The sequence below is a fragment of the Gorilla gorilla genome, chromosome 5 (genome assembly GCF_029281585.2).
Source record: "Gorilla gorilla gorilla isolate KB3781 chromosome 5, NHGRI_mGorGor1-v2.1_pri, whole genome shotgun sequence".
Taxonomy (NCBI): Eukaryota; Metazoa; Chordata; class Mammalia; order Primates; family Hominidae; genus Gorilla; species Gorilla gorilla.
In genome coordinates, this window is record NC_073229.2 from 38459621 (window position 1) to 38475442 (window position 15822).

A 15822-nucleotide genomic window follows, 5' to 3' on the forward strand; every position below is an offset into this window, starting at 1 on the left:
CCCTTTTCTCACTCTGACTTGTTCTCTATTCATGTTTTAGATTTTGCTCGGTCTACTTCCTGAAGATCATTGCTCCATCACTTGTTTTTCAGTCTACAGCTCCTTTGCCTACTGCCTTTCTCTGCTCAAACTGCAAAAAAAGAAATAAATAGTTACTTGTACGAACCTAAACCAAAACGTAATATATTCAATATTCTCTAGCCATCAAGAGTCTTTCTTCTCTTTCCCTTTCTCCCCAGCTTTTTACTAAGAGTAGTCAAATTAACTCTATTTTCTTACGTATAATTCATTACTACTGAGCTCACTGCTTTCCCTAAGTTTGATTCCCGTATTGTTAAATCAAACATATTCATTTTAGTCTGTACACTTATGTCTCTGTAGTATTTGACACTGTTGGTCACTTCCTCCTCTTTGAAATCTTTGTTCTGCTGGGTTCTTCAATCACATTCTGTATGGAAGCCACATGGGCTCTTATAATAAAACCAGGGCCTAATGGTTCCATTGTTTCCTGGTAGATGCATCTCCAGTTAGGTAGTTTGTTGGGGGCTGAAAACCTAATGTCTGAGATTTACTTGCCTTTGGCAGTTTCTCAGTAATTATTGTTGCTGCTGCCATCATGTTGGGCTGAGTGGTCAGACGTAGAATGGAGTTCAGGTCTGCTCTCACAAGCCTTTCCTCATTTTCTGTAAGATACTGAGACCAAAGGAATATTTTTAAGAGAATTACCATTTCCTTCCTTCCTTCCTTCCTTCCTTCCTTCCTTCCTTCCTTCCTTCCTTCCTTCCTTCCTTCCCTCCTTCCTTCCTTCCTTTCCTTACTGTGTTGCCCAGGCTTGAGTGCAGTGGCGTGATCTCAGCTCACTACAACCTCCACCTCCCATGTTCAAGTTATTATCTTGCCTTAGCCTCCTGAGTAGCTGGGACTAAGGCATGCACCACTACACCTGGCTAATTTTTGTATTTTTAATAGAGATAGGGTTTCACCATGTTGGCCAGGCTGGTCTCGAACTCCTGATCTCAAGTGATCTGCCCCCTCCCAAAATGCTGGAATTACAGGCATGAACCACTGTGGCCAGCCAGCCATTACATTTTTAATAAAGTTTTTTAAACAGGTTCCTCTTGTCTCAGTTGAGTTCATTGCAGAGTTGTATAATAATGAAAGAATAGAAATTCTTTCATCAATAGAGGTATGGATGCATGCATCACATCATGCATCCATACAGAGAGATAGTAAGGTGAATGAACTAGACCTATAGACTGACAATATATAGAAAAAACATCAAGGCACAGGTGTATTTTATACATATGTATAACCCCCCACCAAAGACCCTGGGACCTCACTGTGTTGCCCCAGCTGGTCTTGGTCTATTTCGTATATCTTTTTTATATATTTATTTACACACACACACACACACACACACACACACCCTCTATCATTTGTAAAAAAAGGATAAAACTGTAGAACAGACCTATATGTAAATGTTTGATGCCAGAAAATGTCATGGTATCTGCTCATCACACTATTATTAGTGGTTTCATCTGAGGAGTGGAAATACAGGATGAAAGATGTTATGATTTCTTTCAACTAACTTCCATTTTATATTCTATTTTGTTTGACTTTTTTGTGATATTTCTTCTGTAATAAAACAACAGTAATTTAAGGACTTTTAAAGAAGAATCAACTTTGACTTATTCTTTTTTTTAGCTTTGTGAATCATAATATTACTTTGCTTTTTTCATTTTCCTTTTAAACTCTAGCCATGCTTACTCATTCTCCGTGGGTTTCTCCAATCATAATCCTGTTTAATCATAACCCCAGGACTCACCCTTGGTTCTCTAGGAAGCATTCCTGCATCATTGGGTCTGATTTTATTACCTTTCCTCTGTGTTCCCATGGGAAAGCTTTCTTAGTCTCTGGTGTATAGAACAGAAGCTGTATTATTTGACTTTGTATTTCATGGACCTGAGTACAGTACCCAGCACATGGTAGAAATTCATTAAAAGGGTTTTGAGTATTAAAATAATAAAGATAGAATTTGGAACAGATCTCCTTAATACTAGCATGTTCTTTTTGTGTAGCTTGTCATTTTATGCCATTTTTTTTCTTGGAGCTCTGTGTGAGAAGACATGTGTTAATTAAACTTAAGTTTCTGTCTCAGGATATGTTGAGTATATGTTGATAGGCTATCCTAAAACAACTCCAGGCAGTTTATTTAAATGCAATATGATTTCTTCAGTTACCACTGGAGGACAGGAGGGTGATAATTTCATACTTCATTGTAACACAAAATATTAATATAGGATATTTTTTATAGTGTCTCTAAATACATTAAAGGAAACCTGCATTGATGTGCTTAGAAAATGTGTAACATTGACTCAAGCATAAGGATAAACACAAATTTTGCTTCTTCATGTAAATTACTTGTGTAATCTTTTTTTTTTTTCTAGGTTCAGCAGATAGATCGTGTGGTAGAAGTTGTGGAGGAAACAATTAAAGGTAATCGTTGAAAGTGAGATAAACAGATGTATATATTTTCTGAACTACATAATAGAAACACCACTCAGTTAACTCTCGCCAGGCATCTTTATAAAAGTTATTGTTTTAGATATAAAATCATAAAATGTTATCCTTGGCTTCATGAATTTGCCAATCTGATATTCGAGGCAGGCACTCTGCTGTATATTTGTTTGGCTTGTAAATGAATCAGGCCAAGAGCAATGGCTTACTCCTGTAACCCCAGCAGTGGGGGCTGGGGCTGAGGCTGAGGCTGAGGCTGGAGGATTCCTGAGGCCAGGAGTTCAAGACCAGCCTGCGCAAGATCCTGGGATCTCTGGGGGAGAAAGTCAGCTGGATGCTGTGGTGTGCACCTGTAGTCCCAGCTACTTAGGAGGTTGAAGCAGGAGGATCATTTGGGTCCAGGAGTTCAAGTCTGCAGTAAGCTATAATCACGTAACTGCACTCCAGCCTGAGCAACACAGTGACACCCTGTCTTTAAAGAATAAATGAATCAGGTCATAGTTTTCTTTTTTAAATATTATTTTATTTTTTTGTAAAATGAATTTAGTTTGAATTTCAGATTGAAAGAATTTAATCAATTTTAAGATAAATAAATTGGCTGGGCACAGTGGCTCATGCCTGTAATCCTAGCACTTTGGGAGACTGAGGTAGTTGGATTGCTTGAGCCCAGGAGTTTGAGACCAGCTTGGGCAACATGGCGAAACCTCATCTCTACAAAAAATAGAAAAATTAGCTGGGTGTGGTGGGGTGCTCATGTAGACCCATCTACTCAGGAGGCTGAGGTGGGAGGATTGCTTGAGGCTGGGAGGTTGAGGCTGCAGTGAACAGTGATTGCACCATTGCACTCCAGCCCAGTTGACAGAGCGAGAACCTATCTCAAAATAAATAAATAAATAATAAGGAATTTTTTTATCTGTACATTTTGTTATCACATAATTAGGTTGTTTTGTAAGTACTTTTAACAGTAATAATTTTGATGCTTGTTCAAGGTGTATTTTTTATAGTTACACTAAAAATTAAAGAAAGTAGAATTAAGCTTTGCTTATTTTGTTAGCCAACACTCACTGACATAGATTCTTATTGAAGTCACTGTGAAATAAACCATCTTCAACTCTGTGGTATAATTTTAAATTTTTAAAGGCTTTTTCCTATGTTTGATTAGCACAAATGAAAACCAATAATATGATACTGAAATATTAAGTGAATTGAAAGTCTCACTTAAGTACTGTTTTGTTGTAAGTGAGAAACTTATATTTTTTAAAAAACCATATAGTCTCTACGTGCCAAACTGGAAATTTTACTGCTGCACTTTTCCTTCTGGGTGGTGTCTACTACTTTCCACATGCTTCTATTCATTAATTTTGAATCATTGCTTTATCAGAGATTATTACAGAATCAATTTCTAATAAATGAGATTATGATAATATGAGAATGAGACTATACCTTAATCTTTTATTATTATTTTTTAATTTTTAAAAATTATTTATTTTATAAACAGAGATGAGATTTTGCCATGTTGCCCAGGCTGGTCTCGAACTCCTGGGGTCAAACGATCCACCCACCTTGGCCTCCAAAAGTGCTGGAATTACAGGCATGAGCTGCCACGCTTGGCCCTTAATCTTCTTTTGATGTTCCAAAGTAAAATGAAATATCAGGATTAAAAATTTATAGCAATGATAATTTGAATGTTTTTACAAACTACTTCAACTCCATCTTGGAGAATCCAGAAGTGTTAGCATTTATTGTGTACCTACAGTGTGACAGCCACTATGTTAAACACTTCACATGGGTTAAGTCATTTAACCTTCATAATAGTACTGTGAAGTGAAGTGGACATAAATATTTTCCTAATTTTGCAGAGGACCAAGTTGAGACACAGGTGCATACAGCTAGTAAGTGACAGCATTGGGATTTGAATCCAGGCAGTCTGGCTCTAAAGCCTGTACGTTATACTGTGATTTATACGATACTGTTATTTCTTTGCTCTCTCTCAGTTGAGATTCACTACCTTAAATGTTATTTGATTGAGCATCTTAAGCAGTGATTTAAGATAATTGAGGGCATTGTTGCCTTATTCATCCTTTGTCTTAAGTACCAGGTATATACTGGCCACTCAGTAATTTTTTAAAAAAATTAATGATGATGAAGAATATAGGAGAAAATCTAGGTGATCTTGATGTGGCGTGATTGTTTAGATACAACATCAAAAGTATGATTTATGAAAGAAATAATTGCCAAGTTGGATGTCATTAAGTTGAAAATTTTTTGCTCTATAAAAGACACTGTCAAGAGGATGGGAAAATAAGCCACAGAGTGTGAGAAAATATTTGCAAAATACACATATGATAAAGGGCTATTATCCGAAATATATGAAGACCTCTTACAACTCAATAATAAGAAAAGGAACAACCCAGTTAAAAAATGGGCAAAAGACCTGAACAGACAATTTACTAAAGAAGATATGCAAATGTAAAATTAGCATATAAAAAGGTGTTTGACATCGTATGTCTGTCATTAGTGAATTACAAATTAAAGCAGCAATGCAATATAGTGGTATGTTAAAACTATATACCTGGTACAGTGGTCAAAATCCAAAACATTGACAACACCAAATTCTGGTAAGGATATGGAGCAACAGGAACTCTCATTTATTGCTGGTGGTAATGCAAAATGGTACAGGTACTTTGAAAGACAGTTTGGCAATTTCTTAAAACTAAACACAGTCTTACATCATCCAGCAGGTGTGCTACTTGATATTTATCCAAATGAGTTGAAAACTTATGTCTATACAAAAACCTGTTCAGTGTTTATAGTAGCTTTATTCATAATTACTAAAACTTAGAAGCAAAAAAATGGCCCTTTAGTAAGTAAATAGATAAAGAAACTGTGGTACATGCAGACAATGGAATATTATTTGACACTAAAAGAAATGAGCTAAAGAACCATGAAATGACATAGAAGGACTTTAAATGCATACTATGATGTGAAAGACATCAATCTGTAAGGCTACATACTCTGTGAGTCCAACTAATTGGACATTGTGGAAAAGGTGAAATATGGAAGGAGTAAACGGATCAGTTGGTGCCAGTGATTAGAGAGTAGGGAGGGACGTGTAGGCAGAAAACAGAAGATATTTATGACAGTAATTCTATTCTGTATGATGCTATAATGGTGGACAATTGTCATTATATATTTGTTGAAATCCTTAGAATGAACAACACCAAGAGTGAACCCTAATGTAAACTGTGGACTCTTGATGAAAATGATGTGTCAGTGTAGGTTCATTGATTGTAACAAACGTACCACTCTGGTGTAGGATGTTGATAGTTGGAGAGGCTGTGTGTGAAGTGGGGGCAGTGATATATAGAAACTGTACTTCTGCTGAGTTTTTCTTTGAATCTAAAACTACTCTAAAAAATAAAATCTATTTTAGGAAATTAATGGTAATTAACAGTGTGCTTAGGAGTTTGCCAAATGGCTTGGAGAGATAAAATTTCTATGGGAAATCATACAAGACCTGTTACTCCCGGGCTGAGTTAATCGTGGATAGCTTCTTACTGATGAGCATGGACTTGAGTGGATTTACTGGAGAGATTGTGTTTGCATTTAGCTATGAAAGTGAGTCGAAGATGAAGTTGAAGGGGATATTCATTGGCAGGTTTGGTTAGAGGATGGGAAGTTTGATAATTAAGCCTTCATAATGCAACAGGAGAATTTTTTAGATGGAAGGAATAATTTTGATAGCTTTCCTTAGTTTGCAGATCAGGAAGCTGAGCTGTGAAGGAGTTACATGATGTTTTTGAGATCTCTTAGTTAATAGAGAACTGTGCCTATCAGTCAACTTCTGTTCTTTGCTTTCTATTTCTACTGCCAGTACTTCATTCAGACAGCATATGTCACTGAAATAATGTGGTTGTTACAGCAGTTAGCCAGTTGTTGGTTGCCTTTCAGCAAGTTATTTTTCTGAGGCTTAGTTTTCTCAGCTTAAAATGGGCAGGATTAAATGGATAAGACTTTTGAGGTACACAGAACATATTAAGGCATTAGTTCATGTTAATGCTTACCTCTTACTTCCTCCTTAATATAAGAACTGCTGGAATAATCTAACTGATCTTTGCCATCAGTGACTCTCCTTTCAATCTGACTGCATATCCTGCTACCATTAACCTGGGATTATTTTACTTTCCTGTATGTATACTCTCACTGGTGCCTCTTACCCGCCAAGTTAATTTGGGACTTTCTACCATTTTCACTTCTTTTGTCCATGTATGCTATACATTATACCCTTTGCTCCAGCAAACTGTGCTGCTTGATGTTTCTTATATATTTTTTCACTGTGCTTTACATTTACTTGATGGTCCTCCACAGAAGTGGATATCTTCCGTTTGTCCTTCCACATCTATTCTCCATCTTGATCTGCGTCCGTGGAGGCTGACCTGTATGGATTGAATCAGTAAGATTCTTGCCGTCTTATGTCCAGTTGGATTTAGCCAATTGGAGGATGTGACAAGAGAGCAAGCTAAGAGTATCCATTCCCGTCTCTCCTTCTCTCCCTGCCTATTTTGGGTTGGTTGCTTTCCTTACCCTAAGGTCACAGCTCTTGTCCGGTGACAATCCCTGTTTATCTTTCTCCAGGTTTCTGCAGCTGTTCTCTTCCTTGCCTCTGGGATGGAAACAGCACCCCATTGTTGCTAGCCTCAGAGTACCGCATTGTCTGTTGATTTTCCTAACCCTGCCCAGATTTTAGTAAATCGTTCCTTTATGAAAATCTTCTTAGTTATGCAGTGAGCCATCTGCTTTGCGGGTACCCTGATTGATAAGAAGTTAGCTGTGGAGAAGCAAGGCTCTGCCCAGAAGGGCCAGATGGAATACCGCCTGACAAGAGGATTTTGCTATAACCCTCTTGTTTCCACATTTGATCCCTGTTGGGCTCTCTTCATATCTCATCTTTGAAGGGGCTTTAGACATACAGCCTCTGTCACAGCCTGTTTGCAATCTTCTTATTGCTGCTTATGTTACACCAAGTAGTATTTTAAAAACTGTACTAATAAGGTACATTGATACTAAAAGCATTTAACTCTATTGTAATTAACATAAAACCATAAAAGCTTGTTTTCATTTATCTGTCTTGATTGTATCAAAATGGCAAATTCTTGATAAGTTATTCTGAAATGGATCTTCATCATGTTAATAGCAACAGGAAAACTCCATTCATTTGTGGTTTTGGCTTCAGGATATATGAAATTATAATGAATTTAGGATTTTTTCCTGTATCACTTTGATAATTTTATAAGGTGTGGAACTGAATGTAAGGAAAGAAATAACAGCGTCTAGTGGATTCACATTCATTTCTGTCTTTTAAAAATATTCATACGTACCTTAGTCTTGGCTCATATGGTCATTAAAAACTTTTTTTTGTATGAAAACTATGAAAGGAATATAAATCTGCATTTCTTCCAAAAAAAGTATGTGAAATCTTCTAAACAAAATATCATTAAAAATAATCTTATCTTTGTGGAAAGATAGCCTAATTGGATATCTTATGACAAATTATTGCAAATAAATTTTACCTATCGACATTAGAAAAATGTTTTTACCATTACGTCATGTTTCTTCACCAATCAACCTCTGTTGAGATCCCTATTGTAATTAATATGTTTGCTGGTATTTCTTTCAGTTAGATTCCAAATGCCTCAAGTGGTGGTAATTTAGAGTTTTCCCAATGTGGTATATAATTTGCAAGTTTCACTGATTTTCTGTTTTTTTCCTAACTTCTCAGTAATTGGTGCCATCTTGCACTAGACTGACCTAAATTCCCAGAGTACGTCACCAAGCAGCTTTCTTATTTAAGACATTGCTACTAATCTTCACTCTGTAAGGTTTTGTATTTTGCATGTGGTACTTATTTAGAGCATAAACTGTTCATAGGTTGAGACTGGGAAGCAGTACTGTATCAAGTGTGGTTTGATCAGTGTGAGTGACTGAATAACCATCTTACAGAGCTCAATGCAGACTTACTTGAAGATGTTTTTCAAACTCAATGAGTAAGTGATTGAGCTTAGATATGTAGCATGGTATATCTGGGAGGGTATTGGACCACAAAAGCACATCTGCTTTTTCAATAGTTGCATTTCAATAAAATAATTTTTATTGATTTTTAATATGTGCTTTGAAAGAACACTTGTATGCATCCTCTCATTATATGTAATCTCTGATACAGTTAGTATAGTCTGAATGTAGTGGGGAAAAGTTTGTGGATTGCCTTACATATTAGGAATACTTTCCAATCTCATCGGTGTAAGTAAATACATGATAACTTCTACCTTCTAGTGAGTAAAGGAGCCAGGGATTTATTACTTTATTTAGTTTTTTTCAATGAGCCTGTTTGTTTTAAGTTTATGAGTATAGTAAAGTTAACTTTACTATTTGATTACAGTTTGGTAACTTGCATTTCCAATTGCAGAGGTAATGGTTACATTCTTAAATGCAGTCAGTTTATCTGTTTTGCTATCCTCTTTTCTTTATATCTCCTTTAGTTTCCCCACGTTAACAATAGGATTCTAGCTTTACTTATTTGTATTCTGTACATCTGCATACATTATTTCTAGGATGAACTCCTTGTTATTCATTCTCTCTCTCTTAGATAGCATTTTTCAAACCATAACATTTTCTTAAAAATAAGAGTAGGCTAATTTCTTTATGGCCCCAAACAAAAACATTCTATGATAAGACTTTTAGATGATTTTTTTACATCACTTCATTCTATACCTTGGTTTGGAATAATAACAGAAAGGACTTTGTAAGAGAAGCCAGCGTGTGTTGTCTTGTCTGTATTTCTGTAACTTTATAACTGTATTGGCCAAATTATCAGTCCTGTTTTTAGCTACACACATACAGAGCAGCAGCAGTGTTTATCTACTACAAAATATGTAATATATGTAATAGATGCTCTAGAAAAAGTCTTCTTTAAACATTATAAGTGGTCAAGTTCACTGGGTTTTTTTAAATGAAGATAGTAAGTAACTTTACATTTATCAAGTATTTTTAGCCATTAAGGCTTTTAGAACACAAATGAATGCCTAAATGAATCCCCCAAGTGGATTCTGCTGCTTTATGGTGGCTTCAGAATGGTCTTACATGCTTTTTGTTCATCTTAAATTTAAGTATACAGCTTTAGTGTATTTATCACTTATATTTCCTTTTCTGATCAAAGATACATTTTTTTTAAAATTATTTGAAACCACCTTTCATCATTAATGGAGTTTATTTATATGAGGACTTGGGTATTTCTCTAACTTTTGATTTCTTAATTCTGGGGTTTTGGTGGGGTGAGCTGGTGCATAGTGTTGAATATTTCAAGTTGATAATCATATTGTAGTTTTCACATAATACACTGTTATAGTGGTTTACTAGATTTGATTGCTGTAAGCAAGGAAAGGAAATTACTTTAGGCTTGAACCTCACAGGCTTCCCATGACCCAGCCCTTCCGCTAGTAGTCCCACTGACCTGTCCAGTATGGTATCCCCATCTTTCTTTGTTTAACTATTAACGAGGACTTGCCTACTCTTAAATTACACCTACACATTAACTCTTGTGAATCCTGGTAGTGTTTTGGCAGATTTCATGAAGGTGAGACTACAAGTATTGTCAAATCTCTAAAAATGTATTATCATTCAGACTTTTGTGAAACTGTTAACATGAGCAAATATATGTTTGAACATCCTTGCTTTTACATGTGTATTTTAATCATTTTTATTTCTGGTACTTAATATTTTCAGATATGGCAACTTCTGATTCCCAGGTTCTCGTTTCTCAACCATATTAATTTTTCTTAATAAATAAATAAATAAAGCATCAATCCCAGAAAGAATTTGTATTATATCTAAATGTTATAGTATTTACTACAGTAGGAATTATTTAGTGAAAAAGAAAAATACCAAGTAGATCAATTAATCATATTTTGAGGCTTCCATACAAAATGTTCACTTAATGTATATATTTTAAGAGTTTTAATATACTTTAAAAGAAAATACAAAAATAACTGTATTGCATTTCCAATTGCAAAGGTAATGGTTACATTCTTAAATGCAGTCTTATATTTTTTCATCTTATATTCTTCCTTTATTATAACCAACTTTTAAGAGAATTGGCAGTTGCTACATTGCTTTTATACACTGCATATGTATCATGTGCTTTATTACGTGACTGGAGAGATTTTATTCTTCATTAGAGAATGCACTATTTTTGGTTAGTAAAATATATTGAGAATAGATGAGACTGTAAAGTTAGAGAAAAAAATAAAATACTAGCAGCTTCATTGCATTTTCCAAATGCAGGGTAAAGTTGTAGGTTAATTGTGGTATTTTCTGTTTTGCTTTGATTATTCTCAGCACAGTAGTAAATTGTATTGTATTGGTAATTCTTCTTTAGTACTTTATAGCTGATTTCCCTAAAATTAAAAATATAAAATAGAAACCAGGTCATGTTAGAAATACAGTATCTAAAGCTTTGATAGGACATAGAAATTATCATCTTCAATTTTTTTTTTAAAAAACAAAGATTTTATTGTTAGGGAAATAATTTATTATGTCACAGTCAAGTGAAAACTGGCACCACAAAGTAATTTGATGGCTCAGATGTAGGTAGAAAAGAAATTTAAATCTGACTTTCTCTTTTTCTTGAAAAATTGTATTTGATAATTGGAATAATTAACTTAATTAGGTGTAGGATAAACTTTAGTGATGTTATGGATCTTTTCTTAGAAAACCTAATATTGATAATAATTGGTACAGGATTATTACAATAATGTTTAATCGATTTGAACATTTATTTCTAATATTTGGTGGTTGGCACATTTTTTCTTTTAGAAGTTCATTCTGTAACACATTATGAAGTATACAGCAGAGATGTAGCAATTACTTTGGAGACGGAGAGACTAAATACCAATTTCACTTATTAATTTGAGGGAGAGAAAACTCACTTGGAGACTTCAGTTAGGATATCAGCTCTGGATATCCTCTGGATATCTGGATATTTTAAAGAAGTTTATCTCAGTACTACCATTTTATAACAAAGTATGCACTGTATTGAGTAATAAAGAAATAGCAATTAAAATGTCCTTATAAAGGATGCTTTCTAACATTAAATCTTTCTTGTAATTCTGAAAATTAAAGTGCACCATTTCTTGAAGCTGCACTGAAAAGTCAGCTGCTGTGTTGGGTGCTGTTGGGTGCTGCTGTGATAGGTGAGAGTCCTTGATTGAGACTATGAGGAGCTGTGTGCAAATGCTTGTTTGTACTACCAGCAATGCCATCTTTAACAGCCCATACAACCTCATTGGTTCTCAGTTTCCTGAGTTGCAAATTGTATCACATGGAAGGTCACTTCCACTCTGAAATTCTTGAAGTGCATGCGTCTGTAATATAAAATTGAGTTTCAGAGTCTGTCATTAGAATAGTTTTTGGCATTTTAGATAGTGATCTCTAGCAGAAGTTAATAGAATGTGACTAGCCTTTATCTCGCACCCCGATTTCTATATGCCACATTTTACTTTTTCTTTCCTTGTGCCCTCCTTCTTACAAAATGAAGCTGAAGATGTTTGTGGCAGAGGTACCACGCATTTTTGTTTGGTGTACCTCTATATTTTTTAGTGAAGAGGGTCTTGAGTAATGCCCAGTTCTTGGACTCTTTTGCCCTTCCTCCATTCAGTTGTAATGCAGTTCTGGGCAGTGACAGGGAGCGTGCTTCCCAGTGTTGCTCAAAAACATTGTGCCTCTTTGAAGGAGCTTTCATTTCTACCCAGGAGCATGTTTATTTTTAGGACTTGGAGAGAGGTAGTTTTAGTCTTGGTAACTTGGTTTGCTGAGAGAAAAAGTGATTTGAGGGGATTTAATGTAGGTATCATTACCTAGAGCAGTGATTCTCAAGAATGTTTGCTGGGAGAGGGATGGTGGCTGAGAGGACCCATGACCTGAGAGGGGAGATGGCAGACTGCTTAATCCAGACTATTGGGAAACTGGGAGCTGGGGAGTTGGCCCTGCAGCCACTCACCTAGATTCATTGCCATGGTAAGCCCCTGTTCTAGACAGGTAAGGATCATGTCACTCAGGCGTCCTGAGGTGGAAAAACAGCCTTGGCTCTCTGACATGGTCCCTGAACACACATGCTTATACTCACCCAGGACCATGTACGGTTCCAGGTTCATTACCTATGCCTTTTTCCCATAACTCACACCTGGGAAAGTACATCACAATGCAAATGAGTGGCTTCACAGGGGTGACCTTTAATCTACTTTAATTTATATATTTAAGATGTCATTCACAAACTTGTGATCATCTTTTTTTTTTTTTTTTTTTTTTTCAAGACAGAGTCTTGCTCCATCGCCCAGGCTGGAGTGCAGTGGTGCGATCTTGGCTCATTGCAGCCTCCACCTCCCAGGTTCAAGCGATTCTTGTGCCTCAGCCTCCCAAGTAGCTGGGATTACAGACATGCACCACTATGCTTGGCTTATTTTTGTATTTTTAGTAGAGAAGGAGTTTCACCATGTTGGCTAGGCTGGTCTCGAACTCCTTGCCTCATGTGATCTCCCCCGCCTTGTCCCAAAGTGTTAGGATTACAGGTGTGAGCCACCACACCGGCCTTGATCATCATTATCAATGCAATTATTTGTGACCTATTTCCTAGCCCTCCAGAGCTTTTAAAAGAAATGGAATCTGACTTTAACTTCTAGTGTTTGAAAGTTTTAAAAAGTCCCTTGCCATCTTGCTTTTGAGAAACGTCATTAGCGCTGTATGTTTTGATAGGAGTACAGTTATTTAATTATGGTAGTAACTGTAATTAACTTCTGTCTAGCTCTTTGTGGCTTACCATTTTCATATACATTAATTCATTTCTACTCCACAGGAAGCCTGGCATTACTGATTATGCAGCCAAGCAGCAGTGTACTATAATTTGAAACCTAGTCCCCTTGTTCCACATACCCTCCTTTCTATTCTGTGAAGCTGTTAATATTGAGCAGACGGAAATGAGAAAGTGAGGCCCATTTATTATTTTCTTTTCTGATACCTGTTGTTTAAGATCACTGCTCACTTTTTTTCCATGTTCCCTTTAGATCTTCTCTTATATATTTTGTTCCTTCATGTGTCTTGTTTCCTCTTTGATCTTTTTAAACTCTTTTTTTCTCTTTTATTTGCTGTTTTATTTTGTGCCAACATAAAACATTCTTTTGTAAGGAGTTAATAAAGATACGCTTAATTTTTTAAAGAAAATTCTGAGTATACTGTTTGAGTCATACCATGCTATAAAGGTGCTTAAATTGGGAAATGAGTGAGTGAACGTATTCCCTAACTATAAGCAACCGATAAAAAAGCCAGCCAAAAAAAAAGCAAATGAAAAATTCTATAGAGAAAATTCTTGTGTATGTGTTGTAAGAATAAGTTTTGAAAGTTTTAATGTAAAACACACTTTGTATATAGAGTTTTTACTGTCAAATGGTTAGGTCAAAAAAATCCTGCGATGTTTTTTAAGGATATGTCTTAAATCTTGTATTCTCAATCCTAGTTATGTATTTAGGCCACATGAGTTTTGCAGCTGTAACGAGAAGTATTTTAATGTTCATAACTTTCAATCTTTAACAGTCCATGCCCAACACTGTCATTTTTAAAAATTAAATTTTAAGACAATGTTTGATTAGTCTTTCGACTAGAACTAAGAATCTCAAGCCCACATAATTTCAACTTCATACATCACTTTTAGGAGCATTTTCATTTTTGAAGGCGTGGTCTTTCACCATGGGGCCCCTTCCTGCCAAGTCTTAATAAATCTTTTAAGTGAAATCCAGTTAAACTGATAGGCTTTTAACTAGCTTGGTTTTAAGAAGTGGAAAATCAGTCAAAAGCAGGAATTCTAGGAAAAGGTACTGTGAAATAGATATAATCATGTATATAATTTGTATCCTGCTTGCTCTGCCTCCCAGACTTCAGTGTCACCTCTCCCTGAAGCCTTTCCTGATTTTCCCTGGGAGAGTTGACCACTCCCTTGTGGTGTCTGTCTGTACTTAGAAACATCTGTCAGATCATCTCTGACACGTCCTTCCACTTATTTGTTCAACAGTCTGCCTTCCTTGAGACCTTAAGTCCCTTTAAGGCAGAAGTCAAAGTAGTGGCTCAAGATAGAGAAGGTTTTAAATATTAAAAACTAATATTTCATACATGCTTCGTTTTCTAAGCTCATCTATGGTATTATGGAACTTTTGTTTCAGTTATGCATGTACATTAATACAGTGACTTACAATATAAAATGTACATCCTCTTTGTTTTAACTACATTTTTAAACTTATTTCACTCTTGTCGTTTCTATAGAAAGGCAGTGATAACACTTATCTCAACGGGTTGAGGACTAAGAGAGTGAATTTGAAGCAAAGTGAGCTCCAGGGGCCTCCTCTCATTTAGATTGTATTTATGCTGCCTACAGTACAAGATTATTCAGTTCTTGATTGGAAGTGAAATGAAGGTCAGCAAGGTCAGAGAGGCATTTTCTAAGATACATAGATGGGAAAATTCCCCAGCCTTTACTGCTTCCCATCTCTTCTGTCACACTTTATGGTGGCTTGAGTTGAATTAGCACGAGGAGACTTGACATTTTCATTTGTGATTGAAAGTGAGTACAACATAGTTTGGATGTTTGTCCCTTCTAAATCTCATTTTGAAATGTGATCCTCGCTGTTGGAAGTGGGGCCTGGTGGGAGGTATTTGGGTCATGGGGGCGGTTCCCTCATGAATGGCTTGGTGCTGTACTGGCCCATAGGGAATTCTCACGTGAGTTGGTTGTTTAAAAGTGTGTGTTATCTGTCCCCTTCGTGTCTTTTCTTGTTCCTACTCTCCCCGTGTGACAGGTGGGCACCCCCTTTGCCTTCTGCCATGATTGGAGGCTTCCTGAGGCCTTACTAGAAGCTGAGCAGATGCTGTTACCATACTTCCCTTACAGCCTGCAGAACCTTGAGCCAATTAAACCTCTTTTCTTGATAAATTACGCAGCCTCAGGTATTCCTTTATAGCAGTGCATAAAATGGCCTAATTCAGTGGGACTCTGAGCTTCAATTTTAAAAGTTAACTATGGCTTACAAGTTCCTTATGTCTTGTACGTTTTATTGTTCTCATTTTCCAGCAGCTTGAGTGCTGTCTTTTGTAAGGTCTGCTTTGCTTTCATCACTGGCTACAGTATCTTTGGGAATACAGGTTTGAGCATGAGAAATCTTTATGTTCTGTATTGTTGCTGTGGTTGCTTTACATACAGAAACAGAAGTG

The 15822-nt window shown here is 36.1% G+C and overlaps 1 protein-coding gene across 2 annotated transcripts in view; it reads left to right on the top strand.

The window, feature by feature from the left end:
* The window catches only part of CDKAL1 (CDKAL1 threonylcarbamoyladenosine tRNA methylthiotransferase), a 695935-nt gene that overhangs the window by 219073 nt on the left and 461040 nt on the right, over window positions 1-15822 (top strand). For both annotated transcript variants that reach the window (XM_019030135.2, XM_055391283.2), the window contains exon 7: window positions 2448-2496. In XM_019030135.2, the coding sequence (XP_018885680.1) occupies window positions 2448-2496 (49 nt within the window). The remainder of the gene's footprint in view (window positions 1-2447; window positions 2497-15822) is intronic.